Consider the following 24,306-nt stretch of genomic DNA (forward strand, 5'->3'; position numbering starts at 1 on the left):
GTATTCTATTTCATGGTTTGGTTGGAATAAAAAAAAAAAATTCTGTGTTGCGTGAGTGTGTGTGTGTATACGAATGATTACACACACACACACAGACAAGAAAAACAGGCCAAATTGAATAAAATTCATGCAGGTTGGATGATCCACAAAACACACACACACACACACACACACGTTCAGAAAAACTTTGGAATTCTTGTTCGTTCGTTCGATCGTTATTTCATTCCATTCCATTCCATTGCCATTATTATGGACCATCAAACATATACAGAATGCACAGAATCAAATCAAACATAGAGATAAAGAATGAATGAATGAGTGTGTGTGTGTGTGTGGGTGGGTGAGTGAGTAAGAGAAAGGTGAGAGATATTTATTTATCTTTATTTTTTTCAAAAAAAAAATGATCGTTTTTTTTTCTTTGCTTGGAAAAAAATTGATCACCACCACAATATATATGCATGGATTAGTTTTTATTTCATTTATTATTTGTTGTGTTTTTTTTTTGTTTGTTTCATTTATTTCTTTCTGTATCCTGTTCCAATCATTATGAAAAAAATAAATCGAATCGAATCGGATCAAATCAAAATAAATAATGCACAATGGAACCAAAACGAAAATTTCATTTGGCCCAAATTATAATAAACATGCATTAATACACACCAAATGAGAATGAGCGAGAGAGAAACATGAAAAAAATCAACAACAACAACAACAACAAAAACAGATTCTTGAATGGCTGGATGGATGAATGAAAATGAAACAGACAGTTTAATTAACAAAATTTTCATTCGTCCATTTTTTTTGTTTTGTTTTGTTTTGTTTCTCTTGATCGAATTGTTTTTTTTCATTTCACGTTTTTATGCTTTATGATTAACACGAAAAAGAAAAAACTAGGTAAACGGACACATGGTAAAACAATGGTGGAAAAAAAGGTGATGATGATGATGATGATAATGATGTTTTTCGAACGGGATTTCTTTCTGTTTTTTTGTTTTGTTTTTTGTTTTGTTTCATGTAACGGTATTTTCGATGTTTAAATGATCATTATCTAATGAATGTTGTGTTGTTGTTGTTGTTGTTGTTGAAAACACAGTGGACAGTGGATGTAGGTTTTTGTTTTTGTTTTCGGTTGAAAAAAAGAGATAGCAAAAGAGATGTAAAATGAATTTTTCGTTTTAAATGAAAAAATTCAACTTGCCTTTTTATATCTACACATCCATTCACGGTGATTGTCGTTGGACACACAACATCTGGCCATCATCATTAATATTTTAACGATTCAGTGGAAAAAAAACCAAATTTTTTTTTTTTGGCATTTGAATCATCATCATCAGATGTATATAGCACAACATATTTTTACAGTGGACATTGACATTTATATTCATCATGATGAAATTAATGTTGATTTACATCGCTATTTTGACTTTAATGAATCATTATCATCAAAATGTTCATTGTTCAATTGTTGTTAATAACGGTGGTGGTGGTGGCGGCGCTACCATCGTCAATGATGATAATGATAATAATAAAAATAATAATAATAATGAAAATAAAGATGCAATCATTGTGCCTTTAGTTGATACAAAATCAATATCAATTATTAAATCGAATGATAATGATCATCATCATCATCATCATCATCATCATAATAACCATCATCATGGTCATATTGATCCAAAAGAACAAGGTAAGTATATTTATTAGAAATCGAACCCAAAAAAAAAAAAATTAAATTATCATTCCTTTTCCCTAAAAAAGCCATTTTACTGCATGAATTTCATAATCATCATCATCATCCAAATTTACCGCATAAAATTATAATCGAAGAAGATGATGATGATGATGATGGTGGTGTTGGTGGTGGTGGTGGAGATTTTGATGATGAAATTGACAATCAAACACCAATGACAATTATTCGTGAACGAGAATCATTTGTTCATGCACCGGAAATTGTAAAAATCGCTCATCATTATCCATCATCATTGAATCCAAATCAAATTCATGGTCATATTCGTGGTAATGGTGCACCAATATTGGTACATTTAGTTGCACCAAATATTCGTCGTAAACAGGATAGTAGTATACCGGATTTATTGGCTGTATTAGCACCATTAGCTGCAATACCATTAATCGGTAGTTTAGCAGTAAGTAGTTTTACAACAATGTTAACATTAACTGGTCTAGGACGACGACGACGACGACGTCGAAGACGACGTGATCTATCATTACATGATAAAGTATTGAATTTTCTTAATTCATCCAATGCACAAATATTCGATGATGTTCATGATATGAATATTAATAATAATAATCATCATCATCATTCGTATATGGATCAATTATTGAATAATAATTCTAAAATAAATCATTATCATCAATGGAACAATGATACAATAATCAATAATAACAATGGTGATAATAATAATAATAATAATAATCAAACAACACGTATTGTACCAATATCGGAATTATTTCAATTAGATATTGTACAACAATATCTACGACAATCTGGTCGTCCTGATCATAATGATGAAATAATAGCCAATTATCTTTCATGTCGTGGTATGTTTTCATCCATTAATCGTTGTCTTGAAAGATTAGCATGTCATTATGGTGATCAACAGAATGGCCGTTTACGGCCATTAGAAAGAGATGTTGCCGCATTGTAAGTATTGTGAATAATAATTATTGAATCATGATGACCCCTCAAAAAAAAAAAAATAATCATCTTTTCCACCATTATCAGAATAATATATTCATTACTGAGAAATAGCCATATTGATAATACATTTAAACGTCGTCTTCAACGTGCTGCACTATTTGGTTATGATCATACATCATCATCATCATCTGGTTCATCTGGTTCATCATCATCATCAATGAATAATAACGATGAACCATCTTTTATTGCTGTTTGTGACCGTGAATTTCCTTGTCCTAGAAGTGAAATGCCCTAAAACGAATGAATAATAAAAAACAACAAAATGGCACCAGAAAAAAAACAAAAATCAATAAAGATCTATCTACTAAAGTAGATCAACATCATTTCTTTTCTTTTTGTTTCGCCTTCTTTTTACTTCGAACAAGTGAACCAAAAAAAAAAAAAAAAAAAAAATTTTTTTTTCTCTGAATTCTATTTCAAATCAAAGAATTTTTTTTTCTTCTTAAATAAAAAAAAAATTGTCAAACCGTTTTTTTTTTGTTTTGTTTTGGCTATGCCCTCGATTCGTTTGTTTGTTTGTCCATTGATGTTATGCACGGATAATTTGCTTTTTTTCTTGTTTTGGTTTTCGTCGAACCGGATGGATGGATAGATGATTCAAGGGCCAACGCCTTGCTGCTGCTGTTGTTGTTGTTGTTGTTGTTTGGGCAACAAGTTTCCAAGATTTTTCCATCTTTTTCATCGTTTTTTTTATGATCCAATTTTATTATGAATGATGGCATTATTATGATCGGCAGTTATGATGAAAACATTCGACAAATAAACATTTTGATGATTAAATTAAATTAAATTTTGTGTAATGGAAAAAATTCCTGTACATTGTCATTGAATGAATCCCGAATGATTCTATCTATGAATATGAATATTGTGATGATGACCACCACCATCATATGGTGGTCAATATTTTTTGTATTTATTGAAAAAATTGCCACTTTATGTATTTCAACATCAACATTGGGTGAATCAATTATAAAATCATCACCATCATTATGTTTTAATGAAACTAATGATAATGATGATGATGATTCGAATATTTTTAATCATCGTTTGGTGCCATCATTAATCGATGAATCGTCCATCAATATGACGATGAAACCATCATCAATGGAAATGGAATTATCATCAACAACTGAATCACCATCATCATTAATTATGGCTGAATCAAGACATATTCCTGTACAACGACGACGACGACGACGGAAAATGACAACAACAACAACAACAACAAAAAATTATGGAAAAAAGAAAAAACGTAAAGTTTATAAAATTCATCATCATCATCATCCAAATCATTATCCAATGGAAAGATCACCATTACTTTATCATGATCGACATCCAATGATTAATGGTAATTATCCACCATCATCGAGAAAAAAATCCATTTTCATTCCAGTTGCATTATATTCAGTGACGAAAAAATTGCCCAAAAATATTGCACCAAAAATGTCAGCATCAAATGTATCGATACGACGAAAACAAATTAATCCAAATCATCATTATGATAATTTAGATAATCCTAATATCGATGATGATCATTCGAATAATGATGATTATGAAATGCGTAAAGAAAGTGCTGTTTATGGTTATATTGAAAAACCAGAAATTATCGAATTTAAAGGTCAATATTATTATGGTAGTAGTGGTGATGGTGGTGTTGGTGGTGGTGGTGGTGGTGGTGGTGGTGGCATTAGTAATGATAATATTATCGGTGGTAGAGGTGATAATATTGGTGAAGGTTCAGATGATAATAATAGCGGTACTAATGGTGACAATGATGAATATTCAATGGATGATCATCGACATTATCAACGGCAATATGATGAAGATCAATTACAGCCATCATATGTACCATCATCACAAGAACATTATAGTGATTATCATCCACATGATTATCATCATGATTTACATTATCATCATGATTATATACCATCATCATATCCAATGACAGCATCACCTATGTATCATCATCATCATGATTCATATGATAATGAACCATCATTAACAGCATTATTGGTGGCTAAATTGAAGAAAAGTAAGATCGTTATTTATGAATATATTTTTTTTCGGTTCGAAATTCTAATTTTTTTTTTATTTGTTTCATTCAGTTTTACTGGTAAAAGGCATTACAGCCAAAGGTCTTTTATTGGCATCGATACCATTTTTATTATCACCATTATTAAGTTATATGTTAACACCGGTTGTTATACCGATAACGGCAACAGTTGCCGCTGGTAGACGTCGAAAACGTGATTTACACCAACGACTAATATGGAAAATGATTCCAAATTCAATTGGATGACATCAATAATCATCAGGATATTGAGGTGAATATGATGATGATGATGATGATCATGTGATTTATTGATTTATTTTTTTTTTTTTGTAAATTTTCTAGATTATTTTAAAATTTCTTCAACCAATATTTGAAACAAATGAATTATGGCTAAATAAAGCGATTGCAAATTTTCTACATACAGATGGATTCTTTTCCACCGATGATCAATGTTTTGAACAATTAGCTTGCCAAATTTTGAATGCAAAAAATTATAAAGATGATCCCAATTCAACAATGGTGACAATGAATAAATATCTGAATCCAAAATATATTGCAGCATCAATGTAAATATGATATAATGATTAATTCAATTTGTGTTATTTTCACTTTGTCACTTTGTCATAGATTTCTAGATCATTTACTACGTAATGAATTTGTGTCGGAAAAATTTAAAAAACGTATTTATAATGTAGTTCATTACGATGAACGTAATAATAATCATCATCATCATCATCATCATCGATGGAAACAATGTTCAATCCAATATAAATGTAATCGATTTGTCCAAAAGATGCAGAAGAAAAAGAAAAAGAAGAAGAAGAAGGAAACATAAAAAAAATCATCATAAATTAATCAATCGAAGAAAATTTGGGTATATTTTTTTTTCTTGGTATTTAATTTCAAAAATCCATTATAGCTGAATATTTTATCAATCAAATGTTAAACAAAGAAAATTTGATTTTTTTTTCAATTTGAAACGAAAAACGAAGAAGAAGAAGAAGAAGAAGGTCACTCCATTCAATTCATTTCCATAGGAAATGAGCAATTCAAATAAGTTTTTTTTCCATTCATTCGTTTGTTTGTTTGAAATTATAACCATTTTTGGTTTTTTTTATATATGTATTTATGTATTCAATTTTACACAAAAAACAAAAAATTCTCACCATTTGCCTATTTCTAACCAATTTGTTTATTTTCACACACCCGCACACACACACACACGCACACACTTTGTTTTGAAATGATAAACAAACGTGTAAAGTCCAGAACAAAAATTATGTTCATCATTCATTAATCGAAAGTGGAAAACAAAATTTGAATGAATTAAACAAAACAAAAACAAAAAAAAAATTGACCACCAGATTCGATGAATCGTCCACGATGATATAATCATCATCATATCAGTGTGTCTGTGTGTTGTATGTATTTATAGAAACCATGGCAGGTGGTGGTATTTAATAGAACAGGTGTTCCACACACCGATTCAGCACTGGTGTGTGTGTGTGTGCGTGCGTGTGCACTTTTTTTTTCTTTCCACTATAATACCACCATCTTCGAATACAATTACCGATCGATTTTTCGATGGAACAAGTTTTTCAGTACCAAAAAAAAAAAAAAAAAAAAAAATTACCAACGATTTATCCTGTGTGTGTGTGTGTGTTTGTGTTTGTGCTTTGTATGTCGGTGTCCTACATATTATATTACATGATAATAATAATAATAAATGTCAATTAAGTTCCGTTGTTTGTTTGTTTGTTTGTTGATGGTTTTTTTTTATTGATTCTTGTTAGGATAAACAAGAATGCGGATTATCGACATTAATTTTGTTGACAGCTTTTTTTTCAAAAAAAAAACTTATATATCATCAATTTGATAAATTATGATGGATCGATTAATTGAATTAATTGGATAATCAATTGTATACAATGATGATGATGATGGTGATGATGATGATGTTAATCGTTACTGCTGCTGAATATTACATAATTTGAGAATCGAATTTAATCATCTAACAGCTAACAATGATGATGAAAAACAAAAAAAAAAAATAGAGAAAGAGAGTTTAGAGAGCAAACAAACTCTCTGTGTTTGAAAAAGATGCCCAGTTATAAATATATAACAAATGATCATTGTGTGTGTGTGTGTGTGTGTATCTTGAATTTTGTCGGTCGTTGAGACTTGACATGAAAGACAACAGTCATATTCTTTGAGGTTCATTTTATGTTTGTTCTTGATATGCGATGTTGATGATGGTAAAACCAAAAAAAAAAAAAAAAAAAAGATATCGACACATACACACACACATATGTGTATGGCCCTCAGAATCATAACATTCGATATTTCAATATTTCAAGATTCGAAATCTAAACATTTGAAAAATCTACCAGAATACATACAGAAGCTAATGGCCGATAATTTTGTTCAACAAATTTTCAACAATTTTTTTTCCTGTTCTACTAAATTTATTCTTATTTATTTGCCAAGAAGCAAAAAAAAAAATCAAACTAGCAGCAAAAATATTCTTTTTGGTGGTGGTTTTCTGTTTGATTCATTCTGATTCTTTATTTATCATCATCAACATCATCATTCTTTTTTTGGTGTGTGTGTGTGTGTGTGCGTTTGTGTGTATGTATATGATGGTGTATATTTGGTTTTTGTTAAATGAAATGAAATGAAAAATCCGAAAATATCTTCTTACAACAAACACACACACACACTTCTACCATTTGTTTTTAAACATTTCTCTCTCTCTCTCTGTGTGTGTGTTTAGTTGTTAAACATTTGCAACAACGATGAATGAATGAATGAATGAAGACGACGATGATGACGAAGACTTCGACATATTGCCGGTGCCTAGATGATGATGAAGAAGAAGAAGAAAAAAAATGGGCGAACACAAATGTGATTCATTAAAACCGTTCGACGACGACGACTAAACAACTTGAAGACGAAATATTGTGTGTTGTAACCAGAAAATCAAACAAAACAACGGAAAAAAAGTATTGCTTGTTCGTTGTGTGTGTGTGTGTGTGTGTGTAATTTTCATTCAATAATTCTTTTCTTTTTATTTATTGTTTTGAATCATTTTCATCATGATGTAAAAAAAAAATTTCATCGTTTTGAATATATTACCATTATTGCAACGTTATAAACAACAACACCCATACAAACATATACAGAATTTGGTTTTTTTTTGGTTTTTTAGAATTCGAATGTTTCGCGTTTGGATAATGATTCGATTCACCATGAATCAGTCCATATAGTGGATGTGTATGTAGTTTCTACATTTTTTTTCTTTTTTTTTTGTTCATTGAAACTACCAGAACAACAACAACAACAAAAAAATCCTAAATTCCGGTTCGACATGTGATTCAAAATAAAAAACAATCCTCTTTGAATTTTTTTTTATTATAATTTTGTATGCTGTGTGGTGTTTTAAACTAGTCATTTTTTTTTCATTGATTCGAAAACAAATAAATTCCTATATATTCAATCACATCATCATGTCAGATCATCATCATCGTCATCATCATCACCAACAACAACGTCATCGTCGTTGTCGTATCTGGTTTCATCGACTAATCAATGATTCCATTCTTTTATTATTGATCATCATTATTATTTCATCATTTAATGGTATCACCAATGCTTTCAATTTAGATACATTTACAGCATTAGTACAACGTGGTCCTACTGAAACATATTTTGGTTTTTCAGTTGCATTACATAAAGATCGTAATGTTAGCTGGTAAGTTTTTTTATGTCTTTTTTTTCTTGATTTTTGAATGTCGACAATATTTTTCTGTTTTGAAAAAAAAATTGTTAATCAAATAAAGATTTTATTTGTTTGCTTGATCATAAGATGATCATTTAGCCAGATGATTTTCAGTCCAGCTGCATACACATGATACACACATATTGAAGATAACGACGACAATGATGTTTTAAAAAGATAAAATCGAATATATATTGACCATTTAGATTTTAAAAAATTTTAACAAAAAGCAAAAAAAAAATATTTGTTGGCATATACTCATTTCCGTTCTAATTTTCTTATTTTGGTTATAATTATTGTTGTTGTTGTTGATGATGATGAACGGTAAACATGAAGAAATATAGAGAGAGAGAGAGAGAGAGAGAGAGAGAGAGAGAGAGAGAGAGGAAATAAAAAAAACCACCATTGAAACCCACGCAAAAAATCCGGACACGAATAAAACATATACACACACAAAAATCATTGAGATGATAATATGTCACCAAAGTCGGGCAACTGAGAAAAAAATGGTTTACTTTTTTTGTGTGTATGTGTTTATGTACGACGACAATGCCGACTACGATAATCCATTCTTGATCTGAATCCAAGAAAAAACAAAATTCGGGTTTTTTCTTTTCTGTTTTTTTTTCATCAAACGAAAAACACACACACACACGAACACATGAAATATGTCACCGAACACATTGCGGAACGCCAACGTTTGATTCTATTCTAACATAGTGGTGGTTTCGTTATCGTTGTTGTTGTTGTTGTTGTTTTTGTCGACAACAAAAATAAAAATAAAAAATCTTTTTCCGTTTTAAGAATTTTTTTTCTTTCTTATTATTTCTCTCTTATTCAATAAACAAAACAGAATGTTTGTTTGTTCTTATTCATCATCATCATCATCAACATCAAAGTTCACTATAGCGTGTGTGAGAGTGTATATGTTTGCGTTAATGATTATTAATAGTTAATGGTGATGAATTTTGTATTTTTAGAATCAGATCATCATCCACTATATATAATCTTTAGACGACATCATCATCATAGAATCATTTTGATGATGATTTTCATTGATAGTTAAATTTTTTTTTTTTAAATGAATGATTAGTTATTATGAGAAAAAAAAATTGAATAAAATTCAGACCAAAAATAAGAGGATTGAAAAAAAAAATTCGTAAACCAAACAAAATAAAATTAGGACGATAATAAAAATTGTTTATTTGCATAAAGTCTATGATGATATGATAGTATAATTTGATGGTACATATGGTCAACACATGTGTTCTTGTTGTCCAGGCAACAGAAAAAAATACAATTTGTTGATCTATTCATGGTCATCATCATTTTAGCTCATGTTTGTTGTTGTTGTTGATCGAATTTGATTGATTAATGACATCTGGTGTATCTGTGTATGTGTGTGTTTTAAAAATTTTTTATCTATATTTTTTGGCAACTTTTTTTCAAAAAAAATTGATATTTTTCTCTAACACACACCCAAATTTTAGGTTATTAGTCGGAGCACCATTAGCGCAGACTGATCAACCAAATGTTGAACATGGTGGTGCTGTTTATCGTTGTTCAATCGATTCAATAAATACATGTCAACAGATTACATTCGATCGTACTGGACCATCAGTTGTTAAAATAAAAGGTCGTGATTATCAAGAGGATGAAAAATCTAATCAATGGTTTGGTGCTACATTACATAGTACACCAGAAGGACCTATTGTGGTAAGATTTTAATTATCATCAATCAATATGTACCCTAATTTGAATGTCAATTTTTTGTCATAAAAAATATTTAGGCATGTGCACCAAGATTTGTTTATTTTACAACCAGTTTAACAAGACGTGATCCAATTGGTACCTGTTGGATATCACGTGGTTCATTCACTGGTTTCTATCAATATTCACCATGTCGTAATACAAATTGGGGTTATCATCGACAAGGTTCATGTCAAGCTGGTATGTCGGCAGCTGTAAGTAAAAATGGTAAACAATTATTTGTTGGTGCACCCGGAAGTTTATATTGGCAAGGACAAGTATTCGAACATGATCTTGAATTGATGACAAGTATACAAACAAAAAACAAAGCACTTTCATCCGAAGATGACAGTTTTCTTGGTATGTTTTCTTTTTTTAATTTTTATCATTGGATGAAAATGACATTAGATAAACAATCAATAATCAACATTATTTACACAATTCTATTTTTTTTTTCACTAATAATAAACAGGTTATTCAGTGACAGTTGGGCAATTTTCCGGCAGTAGAGATTATGATGCGGCTGTTGGTATGCCAAAAGGCAATAATCATACCGGTAAAGTTGTCATATTCAATTCATTGTTACAAAATACAGCCAATATTAGTGGTGAACAAATGGGATCATATTTTGGTTATTCATTGGCTACAGCCGATATTAATGGTGATGGGTATGTTTTTTTTCTTCTTTTTTGATTTTATTTGATTTATTACTTAATACTGTTTTGTTGCTGTTGTGTGGTATAACAATATAACAAAAAAAAATCAAATCCAATTTTTCTTTTACAATAGTCTGGATGATATTATTATCGGTGCACCATTATATTCATCACCAATGGAAAAAGATCAAAGTTATGAAAAAGGTCGTGTATATGTTGCTTTACAAAATCGTGATGTATGTATAAATCGCGATATGCAAATTGTTTGATAAGCAATATTATTTCTATCTATTTATTTAGCATCAATTCCGAATTAGATCAGAAAATGGATATGTTAGTGGTAAAACAAGTAAAGGACGTTTTGGTCTTTCTGTTGCATCATTAGGCGATACGAATAAAGACGGTTTTGATGATATTGCTGTTGGTGCACCATATGATGGAACGAATTCGAATGGAATTGTATACATATTGCTTGGATCGAAAACTGGTATCAAACCAGATTATTCACAGGCAATACATGCAGAAGATATAGCTGATCCAGGATTACGAACATTTGGTTATAGTTTATCTGGTGGTATGGATGTTGATTCAAATACTTATAATGATCTATTGATCGGTGCATATCATTCGGATCGAGTTGTATTGATGAAAGCACGACCAGTGGTCAATGTAACGGCAACATTAACAACAACGAAAGATAATGTTAATCTTGAAGATCGTGATTGTACAACATCCGATGGTAATCGTGCACTTTGTGTTACCATTAAAGTTTGTCTATCATATTCGGGCGTTGGCGTCGATAATCGACTTGGTAATTTTTTTTCTGTTTGTTATTATTATTTTTTGAATGACCCACTAATTCATGCATTTATTTTTTTGGGGGGATTTAGAATTCCATTACCGTACAATATTAGATGCAAGCGTTTCATCAAGTATGCCACGATTATATTTTCTACATAAAGAACGTGAAAATGAAGAAGAATTAGTTACAATATTAAGCAAAGGACAAACTTGGTGTAAAGAACGTCAAGCATATTTTATTGTATGTTTTTTTTGTTGTTTTTTAATCACATTATCTATGTTTTAACTAAAATTTGTCATTTTTTGTTTTTTTTTTGTAAAAAATGTTACAGAATAATGTTCGTGACAAATTAACGCCAATCAATATAACATTAGAATATTGGCTACCACGAATGACACGTTCAATGATGGATCAAACTAATGTTGGATATTCCGGATCATTGGATTCACGTTTAACGCCCATACTTAATAATGAACAACCAAGTTTTCTAAGTAAACAATTATCGATACGAAAAAATTGTGGCTATGATAATATCTGTAAACCTGATCTAGCATTATCAGCAAAATTGTATGTAATATATGAATGCTATGATTGATTGATTGGTAATTGAATATCTTTTTTTTTCGTTTCATTTCAGAAATGTTGATGAATATGTTGTTGGTAGTCGAAAAAAATTATTAATGTCAGTTTTTGTTAAAAATCAAGGTGAAGATTCATATGAAACTGTGTTCAATATGCGTATGCCATATGATGTACATTATATTCGTATTAATAAATCAGCTGCTCATGTAAGCAATATTTTTTTGTTTGTTTCACAATATAATTATCAAAAATCATTTGATGTAATAATTTTTTAAAAATTAGCCCGAAATTGTTTGCTATGGTGCACGACCAGAATTGACTGGTGTCAATGATCTAACATGTGATATTGGAAATCCATTACGATCAGGCAAAACTGTAAGATGAAATTATTTCAAAAAAAATGAATTATTCATTAATTGCTTTATAGGCCGAATTCATTGTCATTATGGAACCAGCGAAAATCAATTCAGCAACAACACCGAATTATCTATTTCTAATGAATGTGACAAGTGCTAATAGTGAAAGTGATAATGCATTAGAGAATAATCGTTATGAAATTGGCATACCATTACGTGTACAAGCTGACTTGAATATTTTCGGTATATCCGAGCCGGAGGTTATTTCATATAATTATTCAACAATAGAAACATGGACGAAACCCCAGAATCTAGAAGATATAGGCAGAGAACTTAGCCATTCATATACTGTACAAAATAAAGGTTTGACGACAATCAGTAGAGCAGAAATCACGATACTTTGGCCCACACGAGATCTTCGTGGAAATTTTCTATTCTATCTAGTCGATCAAGTTCAAATAAAAGGCCGTCCAAACAAAGGATTCTGTCGAACAATTACCAGAGATGATCTTAATCCACTTGGTCTTAAGGTAATTGATTAAATCTTTAATTAAATAATAAGGTATTTTTTCATCGATATTTCTAGTCTCGTAGATCAAATAATCATCAACTGACTCGTACAACTCGAGCTTTGCCAAACATTTTCAAACGAAAACAAACCACACCACCGACAGAAGATTCATTGGAAGCTGAACTTCAGGCCAAATATAAAGCTCTTACAAGTGTAAGTGAATATTTATCAGAGATTTATCTTACTTGCTAATCACATTTTTTTTTCATCAAAAATTTTCTATAGTCGTGCGTTGATGTTGCCAAATGTACAAAAATTGAATGCATAGTACAAGAACTTGAAACAAATGAAAGCGTCGTATTCACTGTACGTTCACGTTTCTGGAAGGAACAAATACAATTAGTCGGATTGGAAGAATTTGAACAATCATCGAAAATGATAGCAATGATCACTGCCTTACCATATGATGTACATAAAAGTTTTCTACAGCCAACAGTACAAACAGCTAAAACGAAAATATTCGTCACCGGAATGGGACGAATCGAATTGATTCCATTATGGCTTGTAATTGCAGCCATATTAATCGGTTTGCTCATATTGGCCATATTGGCCTGTTGTCTATGGAAATTAGGATTCTTCAAACGTAAACGTCCACCAAGTACATCGGATCGTGAACCACTTCGTAATTCATCACTTTAAAATGAGAAAAAAAGCGTGTTAGAAAATTAACGAAAAAAAAATTCAATTCAATTCAATTACAATTTGATCGATCATTTTTCAAACTTTTTCATCGATATATATTTGAATCAAAAAACAAAAAAAAAACTGTTGCTCATTTGTAAAATCATTTCGAATACCAACAAAAATACAAAATAGTTCCTTTCATCATCATTTTCATTTCATTCAAATTTTACCACCATCTATCGGCCATCGTCATCATCATCATTCTAATTGAAAGAGCAAATTTTTTTTTTGCGTCATCGTTCACACCTCATTCACACATACTCACATTGATTTTCTATCAAATTAATCTAATCATCATCATCATCATCATCATCAATTTATTTTATCACATCACAATAATTACAAATTGCTTCCTTTTTCTTTGCACAGCTCTATTTTATTTTTTTTTTGTTGAAAAATAAATCAATTTTGAAATAAAAAAATTATTTTGTTCTATCATTTATGAACGGTCTTTTTTTCAGTGTGATCCGATTAATTTCCGTCATACAATTTTTTTCTGTGTATGAAAAGACACACACACACTCGAACAAAAGTTGATGAAGAAAGAAAATTTTTCTATCAAATCACGTTTTTCACTGTCATTTTTTTTTTGTTCATCATTTTTTTTTTGCCGATTTTGATTGTTTGTGATCAAATTTTTGTTTCTTTGATTGAATATCCATTATTATCATGGATTCAAATACTTTAAACATTTATAAAAAACTTGTTGAAGCAAAAAAACAAATTGATGATGCTCTTGAAGAATTGGTAAATTTATCGCAAACAAAAACCGAAGTAGCAGTAAAGATTGTGAACAAAGTTCCAGAAAAATCCATTCCGAATGCTGTACCATCATCAACAACACCCGTTAATGGTATTGATTCCAATATTTCTGGTGGTGATTCTATTTCTGGTGGTGATTCTGTTTCGGGAGAAAAATCCATTGTTGGTTCAAGCAACGATGATAAATCATTGAAAACAAATGGTAAAATTGATCACGTTGCTATTGCTGATAATAAGCCATTGGATGCTGTTAAAAAGTTCAACTATCAAGATGGTACTTTAACATTAAATCTGGTATATTCGTCGCGTAATTTTTACGTTAATTTTGATTATGATAAAATGAAAAAATTCTATACGAAATTCAATGAAGATTATCTTCTATTAAACAAAAAAAGTGTCGAATTACAGCCATATGAAATCGTTATCGATGGAATTTATGCTGTTTTAAATCAATCCGATGAAACCTATTATCGTGGTCAAGTAATTGATTTTTGTCCAAAAGATCAGGTGAAAATATTTCTGATCGATTATGGTGATGATATGGAGATTGACAGGCAACAAATTTATAAATTATTGCCACCTTTTGATAAAGAACCAGATTTTGCCTTAAATTGTTTCATTAATGGTAATGATTAATGGTTTGCTTTCTATTAATATTATTATTTACTAAATTACCTCCTTACAGAGAAATGGACCGAAGATTTTAAACGATTTGATTCGGCATTGATCAAATATCTTGAAGATGGTGTTTCGTTGGAGGGTAAATTGTTGAATCCATTGCCAAATTGTCATCGAATTCCAATTTCTCTTCATATTCAACTTCCTGGCAAAAAAATGGATAAGTTCACTTCAATTGATCATAATGTCGATGTTTATGGTATTTTGTTTGAAAAATAATGTGAATGATTACAAACAAACTTGAATAACCACCATTTTTTCTCTCCCATTTCTTTCACAGATTTCATTGATCAATATAAATTTAACTATGAAACATTTTTGGAAAAGAATAAAATCGATTGGACAAAATTGTCAAAATCATTCCATATGCTTGATAAAATTACTGGCTTTTCAAAGTCGTTGAAGATGAATAAAGCCCTGATTGTAAAAGTGGAAGATATAGACAATTTTTTGATCATAACAGATCATTCACATTCGAATTCTCAATTGAACAATTTCGTCACTAATTTCAGGTAATGAAATTTTTATTTTCAAATTTTTTTTTACTGGATTTTACAATACATTTTTTTCCTTTATTTTGTATTTTGTATATACATATAGCAATTTCTATTATCCATCTCGTGATTTTATGCTCAAGGATGATATATCAATAGATTTGGTCGTGGTGAAACATCAGGATTTCTATTTCCGTGCATTGATACTTGGCGGTAATGATGATGGTTATGAAATTTTTGCTTTTGACATTGGATTTATTTGCACGGTGAAAAAATCACAAATGTATCGTTTATTGGATATATTTTCTGTACAAAATTATCCACCATTCATTCATTGTTGTCGTATACACGGACTTGTACCATTGAAAGAAAATTGGAGTTCGATAGCCATGTAAGTTTTATTATCGTTTTTTTTATCAAATTTAATTTTCCTGATGATTCGTTGAATTTTTGTTTTTGTTTCATTTTTTTTTCTATAGTACTACATTGAAAAAATTTTGCAACCAATCCTTAGACATTATTGTACGTGGTTTTGACAAAGGAAAATTTCAGATTGAAATTTTCAATGGTGGAATGAATGTTCGATCAACATTTATTCGTTGCCGTTTGGCCAAATCGGTTGAATGAATGATGATTGAATTTAATTGAATTGCTGATGATCTATCTTTTCTCGCCATTTTCTTTATACTACTCATTATTATTGTCATTACTTTTCATATATAATCTAAATCCAATTACTTAATGTTGATAATGGAAAAAAATATAACACATGTTGTGGCGTGGCAAATTTAAATTTTTTTAAAACACAAATAAATTAACAGGGTTTTTTTCCCATTTTTTTCTCCAATAGATGGTGTTTTTATTTTTTCCGGAACTTTTGTTTTGTTTTGTTTTGTTTTTTTTTTTTTTTTTTGTTCAACTTCAATGACATTTAGTGTTGTTAACAAACAAACTAATCGAATCGATTTAAATGCAAAAAAAAATGCTACCATAATGATGATGATGATGATGATGAGGTGGGATATAACGATTAACTCGCTTGCTACCTTCATTTAGAAGTTTAATTGCTGCTACTTCGGCTACTGATGTGTTTGTTGAACTTGAAATTGATTCAAAATTTTGTTTTGTAGATTGTAATTATTTACAATCTACAAAAACAAAAACAACAACAACAACAACAACAGAAAAAAAAATTTCTAAAATTGATGTTTATTAATATATTAATAATTTGATGAAATGATTTTCAATGAGATAGCATTAAATGAATGAATGAATGCATTATTTGTCTAATAAATATGAGAAACGAATTATGGTGAGTAAAACAAAACAAAACAAAATGAATGAAGAAGAAGAAAAAAATTTAACAGATTCAAATAATGTTGAATTGTTGAAACCAATTAATTCAATTAAGAATATGCCACGTCACCATTATTGATATAAATATGAGTTTAGAAGTGATTGATTTATAATTATTAAAAACCTTTTGAATTTGTTCTTTAGTTTATTTCATTTTGCTTGTTAAAATTCTAAAAGGTTATGGGCTCTGCAACGCAAGAACTGCCTGACATTACTATATTGAACGATTCTAATTTTCATCGATGGGCTATGGAAATAGAATTGACCATGAAAGGAAAGAAATTGTGGAAATATGTTATTGATAATAACATCAACGATTCTGAAGATCCAAGTAAATTCATGGCCATGGCGTTTATAGTAAGAACGGTCGATGAGACAAATTTTCATCGAATTTCTGGTTGCGATTCAGCCAAGCAAATGATGGATAAATTAATTCAATATCATAGAGGTTGCTCGAGTAAATCAACTGAAGGCTTGTTGCAGAAATTCTACGAAATTTCATGGTCCGATGATATAGAAGCAACATTCAGTGAAGTTCGAAGAATCAATGGTGAACTAAAAGCCAGAGGAGTTTTAAAGACAAGCTCAGAGCTATGTTCAAAAATTCTGTCAATTTTACCAACAAGTTTCAATGAAGTTAAATGTAGTGTTAAAGCTACGAAGATGATAACTGGAAAAGAAATAACATTAGAGCAACTGGAATCGTTAGTCAGAAGTGTTCATAAAATGCAAAAATCAAACGATTCAGACAGTATGCAGAATGTTTTAGCTCTAGCTAAGAAGAAGAAAGAAAAAGTCAATGTAAGATGCTTTGGTTGCCAGAAAATTGGTCATTATCGTAATAATTGTCCTGATAAGAATAAAGACAAGTCTGGAAATTCATCAAGAAAAGATGAAAAGGCAAAACCAAAGATACAGCTAGGAATGGTTATCAGAAATATTTCAGAATTGAAACCAAAACCGAAGAAAGAAGAAATGTACGATCACCCTATTGTTTATGCTGATAGTGGTGCTAGTAATCATACATTTAATGATTCACGTTATTTTGTTGATCAAAATGTATATGAAGAAGGTGATATAGATTCACCAGGTGGATCAGTTAAAGCATCTGCAATTGGAACTGTCGAAATCGATATTCATAATGGTGATGAATGGAACACAGTGATTTTAAAAGATTCCTTATTGATTAAATCATCGCCGTTGAATATGATATCACTTGGACAATTGGCTTGTGATCGAGATATCAATTTTAAAGGAGATTTCAACAAAATTGTTGTATTCTTGAAAGGAAAGCCAATTATATATGCAGATCGCTCAGATACAAGTGCAAATGTATATGAGTTAAGATCCCGTTTGTTTAAAAGACGTGTTAATATGATGATGATTCAAGATAGTCTGAAAATTTGGCATGAAAGATTCAATCATGTTAGTTCAAAATTGATTGAGTCTATGGCAAAAGAGAATCTGGTTGACGGTTTACCAAAGAGATTCATACAAGATGTTGGTTTCTGCAAATCTTGCTGTCAAGGAAAATTAGTCGAATCAAGTCATCCAACAGTGAAGAATAAAAGTTGTGCAAAAGTTGGTGAATTCATCCATTTAGACATAGGTGGCTATGTCAAGCATACATCAATTCATCAAAATCGTTATTTTCTCATATGTGTTGATGAATTATCTGGCTATATTAAGTTATTCTTTATGAAACAAAGAACAGAAGTTTTAGCCAAATTTAAACGATTGTTAAATGAAGTTCGTTTAGATACCGGCAATATTGTCAGATGTATTCGAAGTGACCGTGGTACAGAATTTACTTCGAATCATTTCAAACAATTAATTGAAGACAATGGAATCATACATCAGTTTGCCACTGTTGGTGTTCCACAACAGAACGGTAAAGCTGAGAGAAACATACGAACATTGGTTGAACATTCTGTTGCCTCATTATCGAGTAAAAGTTTGCCTCTTCGTCTCTGGGATGAAGCATTGAATCAAACAGCTTATACTCAGAACAGATTATTGAATTCAGCAGGAGTTGTACCATATACGTTATGGTATGGACGAAAACCAAATGTTTCCAATCTTAAAATATTTGGTTCATCTGGTGAAATGCTGATTAAGAATAACAACAAATTTAATGGTCGAACTAAATCTGTTGTTTTGGTTGGCTATGAAGGAGAATCGATTTATCGATGTTATGATCCTATATCGAAACAAATCTGTTTATCATCATCAGTTAAATGGGACGAAATTTCAAATCTCAAATTGGAAAGCAACAATATAGACATTACTGATAATCTAGCAAACGTCAGTAGTGTTGATATAGTTGATAACGAAGTCAGTTCAGATCAACCAGAAATGATGATAGAAGATTCGGTGGATCCAAATCAAACTGAAAATGTTGAACAAAACGAAAATCATCAGAGAGGTCGTCCTGTTGGAGCAACAAATAAGATATATGAAGTTAATGTTGAACGTTTGGCATCTTTAAGACCAAGGAAGATTGTTGCTTTAACAATTGCTGGTTCAACGCCGGCAACATATAATGAAGCAATTACTAGCGAAGAATCAGATAAATGGTTGGTTTCTATGAAATCTGAATATGATGCTTTGATCGAAAATCAAACTTGGGATCTGGTTCCAAGACCATCAAATAAGAAGATCATCTCCGTTAAATGGCTATTTCGTATAAAAGATGACGGTCGTTACAAATCTCGTTTGGTGGCGAGAGGTTTCGAAGCAGATGAGAATGACGTATGGTGTACATATGCACCTGTTGTTAACACTGATACTATACGTCTTATTTTCTCAATTATCGCTTCTTTAAATATGGAAATGATTCAGTTTGATGTATCAACAGCTTTTCTTAATGGTTTCATTTATCACGATGTCTTTATTGAACAACCTTATGGTTTTGATGACGGGACTAATCGAGTGTGCAAACTGAAACGTGGACTATATGGGTTAAAAGAAAGTCCAAGAGCTTGGAATCAAAGATTTCATGACGTTATTATTGAATATGGTTTGACAGTTTCAAATTATGATTCTTGTCTATATCATAATTATAAAAATGGATGTCTAATTATTGTGATATTATACGTTGATGATGGTATCATATGCTCAACTAGTCATGATGAAGTTCAAAATGTTTTCGATTATTTGAACAAGCATTTTAAAGTTAATTTGGTTAAATCCGATATATACGTTGGTTTCCAATATGAGCGGGATCGTCAAAAACGCACGATTAAGTTATATCAATTTAATTATACAGAATCTAAATTGAAAACTTTTGATATGGAAAATTGTAAAGGTGTTCAATCACCTTGTTCAGTAGAAGATATGTATCAAGAATCAAAAGAAGATTTAGATTATCCGTACAGACAAGCTATTGGAAGCTTGTTATATCTTGCTACAAAAACTCGTCCAGATATATGTTTTGGTGTTTCTTTACTTTCACGTTTCGTAATTAAGCCATTAGAAATACATGTCACTGGTTTAAAACGAATATTCCGATATTTGAGATCAACTACTTCATACGGAATTATACTGGGAGGAAGTGAAAATATTGAAATCTACGCTTTCTCTGATTCCGATCTTGCTGGAAGAAAAGATGATAGAAAATCAACTTCTGGCTATGTCATTAATGTTAATGGACCAGTCTTATGGAGAACGAAAACACAGAAAATGGTGGTCGATAATACAAGCGAAGCTGAGTTTATTGCTTGTTCTATGTGTTCGAAAAGTCTTCGTTTTATTATGAATATATTGAATGAACTTAAGATCGATTTCAAACGACCAAAAATATTCGTGGACAACCAGTCAGCAATTGCCCAACTGAAACAAGTGGCCATTCCTTCAAAGTTAAAGCATATTGATATAAAATTTCATATGGTTAGGCAATTGGTCAAAGATGAGATATTAGACGTGGAATGGGTTAGCACCGATGGACAAGTTGCAGATCTTTTAACTAAATCCTTGTCATCTCCAAAACATAAGCATTTGATTCAGTTATGGAATTTGAATTAATTATTTCAACAGGAGGAGTGTTGAATTGTTGAAACCAATTAATTCAATTAAGAATATGCCACGTCACCATTATTGATATAAATATGAGTTTAGAAGTGATTGATTTATAATTATTAAAACCTTTTGAATTTGTTCTTTAGTTTATTTCATTTTGCTTGTTAAAATTCTAAAAAATAATGTGTGTGAGTGTGAGCAATAAATTTGTTTTTTGCCGAAATTTTCCAAAAATTCCATCATCATCATCATTATCGTTGGCCATGAATTTTGATTTTCATTTTGTTACGACGGAAAGATCTCAAGTAGAATCATATAAAAGATCAAATATATCGTAAAATTTCATTCCAAAATCTTTGCCAACAGAAACATTATTGGACATAAGATTCATATGTAGATTTCTATTATCAAGTTGTGGCCATTCGATTCCATTTTGTCGTAACATTTTTCTGTTTAAACAAGACAAACAGAAAAAAAATATTTCAGAAATTTTATAAAAAATAATTTTCACACATCAATTTTACCCGGTTCTTGCAAAATTTGTCCACGTTTGAATCATTCTTCGACTTAACATTTGTTGTTCATAGGTAAATTTATCTGGATATCGTAACGGTAAGCCGAATACATAATCCATTTCATTCCAATGTGGTGAACCAATCCATTTTGGATATGAAAGATTTTCTTCATGAAATAGATAAAGATAAACATTTTTTCTATCATCATCGCTTAATAATTTGGCAAATTTAAACACTGGTCCTTTGAAAATGAAATCACTTAAAAATACCATAAATTCTCGTATAATTTGTTTTTCATTATTTTTGGAATTTTCCTTCTTAATACGATCAAGTATTAATGAACTTAATCGTTCGAGATTATTTGAACCACTATCCAATTTGTCGATAACTTGTTGAAAAGTAGTTAGATTAACATTGAAATCATCAACTAATGGAATTATATCTGGTGCTTCATGATGTAGATACAATGTTGATTCATTTGCATTTGCACCAATCAATATATCTTTTTGTACAATATTATCAGATTGTTGTTCAACATATTCTGGTAATAATTGACTTGGTATCGATGGACTAAAGCTGATAATATTTTTACTCAATATTTCTCCTTGTATTTCATTGATTTTTCTGGATGTTAATCTTTCAACACATTCGGTTTCAAGTTTTCGTTGTTTATTACCATTATTATCATCATCTTCAAATTCTTCATCATCAACATTATTATCATCATCGCCATTATCATTATTATAATCATTGCCATTGCCATTGCCATTTTCATATTCATCATCAATTAACAACGTATTTTCTGTCGTATGATGGTCGATCGTACAATTAGCCAATTGAATGACACGTGTAAAATGATGATTTGTAAAAATTTGTTTCAACATCATTGGACTTGCACTTTGTAGTATGACACGTTGAAAAAGATTACGACTAACAGGTGAAATCATTAACATGCCAATTGAAATTGCACCAGCTGATTGACCTTGTAATGTGATTTGATTTGGATCACCTTTTTGAAATAAAATGAAGAATGTTATATAATGTGTAAATTGATTATAAAAAAAAACCACACAACTTACCACCAAAATGATGAATATTTTTTCTCACCCATTCAATGGCAGTGATCTGGTCATAAAGACCTAAATTTCTATCATAATGATCGGTTGTATGTTCAGAATCTTCCAGATTATTATCGAAAAATCCCAGTAAACCAACACGATAATTGATGGTAACAAAAACAACATTACCAATGGCTGAAATCATTCCACCATTATATGCTTCCATACTGATGCCCATATAGTTGAAACCACCACCATGTATGTAAATAATGACCGGTAATAATAATTTGTTCGATTTATTCATCGTAGTAATATTTTGATTATCTTTAACATTAGTCAAAGATGAGCTACCGGTTGTTGTCCATATCGGTGTCCATATGTTTAGAAATAAACAATCTTCACTAACATTTCGATTATAAATTTTCGTTAAATAATCAAATTGTTTTAGATTATTTTGCATACAAAATGGTGGCCATTTCAGAGCATTTTTTATGCCCATCCATTCTGTTGCTGGTCTTGCTCGTCGAAATCTCTATGGAAGAAATAGGAAAAAAAATTACAACAACAACTAAAAAAAAACACAATCAATTTCAATAAAATCATCATACTTTTGGTTTTTCTGCATAACGAACACCAAGAAATTGTGCTAATGTAACATTTTGTTCATCAATCAATTGGCCACGTAATTTTGGACCATATTGGTCATTATTAAATCGTAATTTTGATAATGAAATAACAATATAATTATTAGGAATGGAACGAGAATTTCTTGTAAAAATATTATTTAAATGTAACAAAGGAGAATTCCATTTATAAATGAATAATGTAACAATGATCATACAAAAAAAAACACTAAATAGAATTGTTAGAATTTTTCGTCGTTTTTCATTCAAATACATCGTTACAACAAAATGATCATCGATGATCAATGAATCAAAAGAAAAAACAAAAACAAAAAACACAAAACAAAAAAATCTCAAAAACTTTTAATGATTATAACAAGACTGGTATCGACATTCGAATGATGAATATTTTTTTTTTTACCGTGTGTGTGTGTGTGTTTATTTATGTTTTTGTACATATATGAATGTCGAAAGAAAAAAAAAATTATAATTTTTAACCATCGACAAAAATGGGTTTTTATCGCCTTTCCCACTTTTTTTTTCCACACTTACACACACACACACACACATTGATGATTGTTTTGTTTTTCATTCAATTCAATTCGCAAATAATTATTATCATCATTTTCTATATGTGCATTCCTCATTATAATATATATGTTATAATAAATGATAATGATAGTTTTCATGTGGAAATTCAAATTTAATTGAAAAAAAATTGAAAATTGATCGTCCACTAAAAAAAAAACAAAACAAAACACATCCATCCATTTAGATATGTCATCGATTATGATGACGTTGATCATCGACATGATCATCATCATCATCATCATGATGATAATCATGTATT

General features: G+C 30.3%; 5 protein-coding genes across 5 annotated transcripts; 4 read left to right on the top strand and 1 right to left on the bottom strand.

The window, feature by feature from the left end:
* The first annotated feature begins 474 nt into the window (after positions 1–474).
* Positions 475–3,063, top strand: LOC124499754 (uncharacterized). The gene is made up of 3 exons (XM_075735831.1): positions 475–1,687; positions 1,759–2,665; positions 2,747–3,063. Exons 1-3 carry the CDS (start codon positions 1,387–1,389, stop codon positions 2,955–2,957), a joined length of 1,419 nt encoding a protein of 472 aa, XP_075591946.1. The 5' UTR covers positions 475–1,386; the 3' UTR covers positions 2,958–3,063.
* A 517-nt stretch (positions 3,064–3,580) lies between these two features.
* On the top strand, positions 3,581–6,138 carry LOC124499274 (uncharacterized). Its single transcript, XM_075728465.1, has 4 exons — positions 3,581–4,754; positions 4,828–5,015; positions 5,127–5,341; positions 5,403–6,138. The coding sequence occupies exons 1-4, from the start codon at positions 3,581–3,583 to the stop codon at positions 5,608–5,610; spliced, it is 1,785 nt and encodes a 594-aa protein (XP_075584580.1). The 3' UTR covers positions 5,611–6,138.
* A 1,477-nt stretch (positions 6,139–7,615) lies between these two features.
* Positions 7,616–14,388, top strand: LOC124499270 (integrin alpha-PS2-like). The gene is made up of 13 exons (XM_047063158.2): positions 7,616–8,526; positions 10,044–10,269; positions 10,344–10,662; positions 10,775–10,970; positions 11,092–11,194; positions 11,259–11,769; positions 11,849–12,000; positions 12,092–12,327; positions 12,398–12,548; positions 12,625–12,717; positions 12,770–13,228; positions 13,285–13,422; positions 13,495–14,388. The coding sequence occupies exons 1-13, from the start codon at positions 8,282–8,284 to the stop codon at positions 13,906–13,908; spliced, it is 3,243 nt and encodes a 1,080-aa protein (XP_046919114.2). The 5' UTR covers positions 7,616–8,281; the 3' UTR covers positions 13,909–14,388.
* A 63-nt stretch (positions 14,389–14,451) lies between these two features.
* Positions 14,452–16,732, top strand: LOC124499273 (tudor domain-containing protein 1). Its single transcript, XM_047063161.2, has 5 exons — positions 14,452–15,340; positions 15,401–15,592; positions 15,674–15,905; positions 15,994–16,278; positions 16,367–16,732. Exons 1-5 carry the CDS (start codon positions 14,623–14,625, stop codon positions 16,512–16,514), a joined length of 1,575 nt encoding a protein of 524 aa, XP_046919117.1. The 5' UTR covers positions 14,452–14,622; the 3' UTR covers positions 16,515–16,732.
* Positions 16,733–17,085: 353 nt separating this feature from the next.
* Positions 17,086–23,937, bottom strand: LOC124499271 (acetylcholinesterase-1). The gene is made up of 5 exons (XM_075735835.1): positions 23,442–23,937; positions 22,855–23,365; positions 21,785–22,784; positions 21,445–21,709; positions 17,086–17,265 (listed from the first exon to the last, which is right to left on the bottom strand). Exons 1-4 carry the CDS (start codon positions 23,730–23,732, stop codon positions 21,562–21,564), a joined length of 1,950 nt encoding a protein of 649 aa, XP_075591950.1. The 5' UTR covers positions 23,733–23,937; the 3' UTR covers positions 17,086–17,265; positions 21,445–21,561.
* Between the last annotated feature and the right edge of the window lie 369 nt (positions 23,938–24,306).

The sequence above is a fragment of the Dermatophagoides farinae genome, chromosome 2 (assembly GCF_024713945.1).
Source record: "Dermatophagoides farinae isolate YC_2012a chromosome 2, ASM2471394v1, whole genome shotgun sequence".
Lineage (NCBI taxonomy): Eukaryota > Metazoa > Arthropoda > Arachnida > Sarcoptiformes > Pyroglyphidae > Dermatophagoides > Dermatophagoides farinae.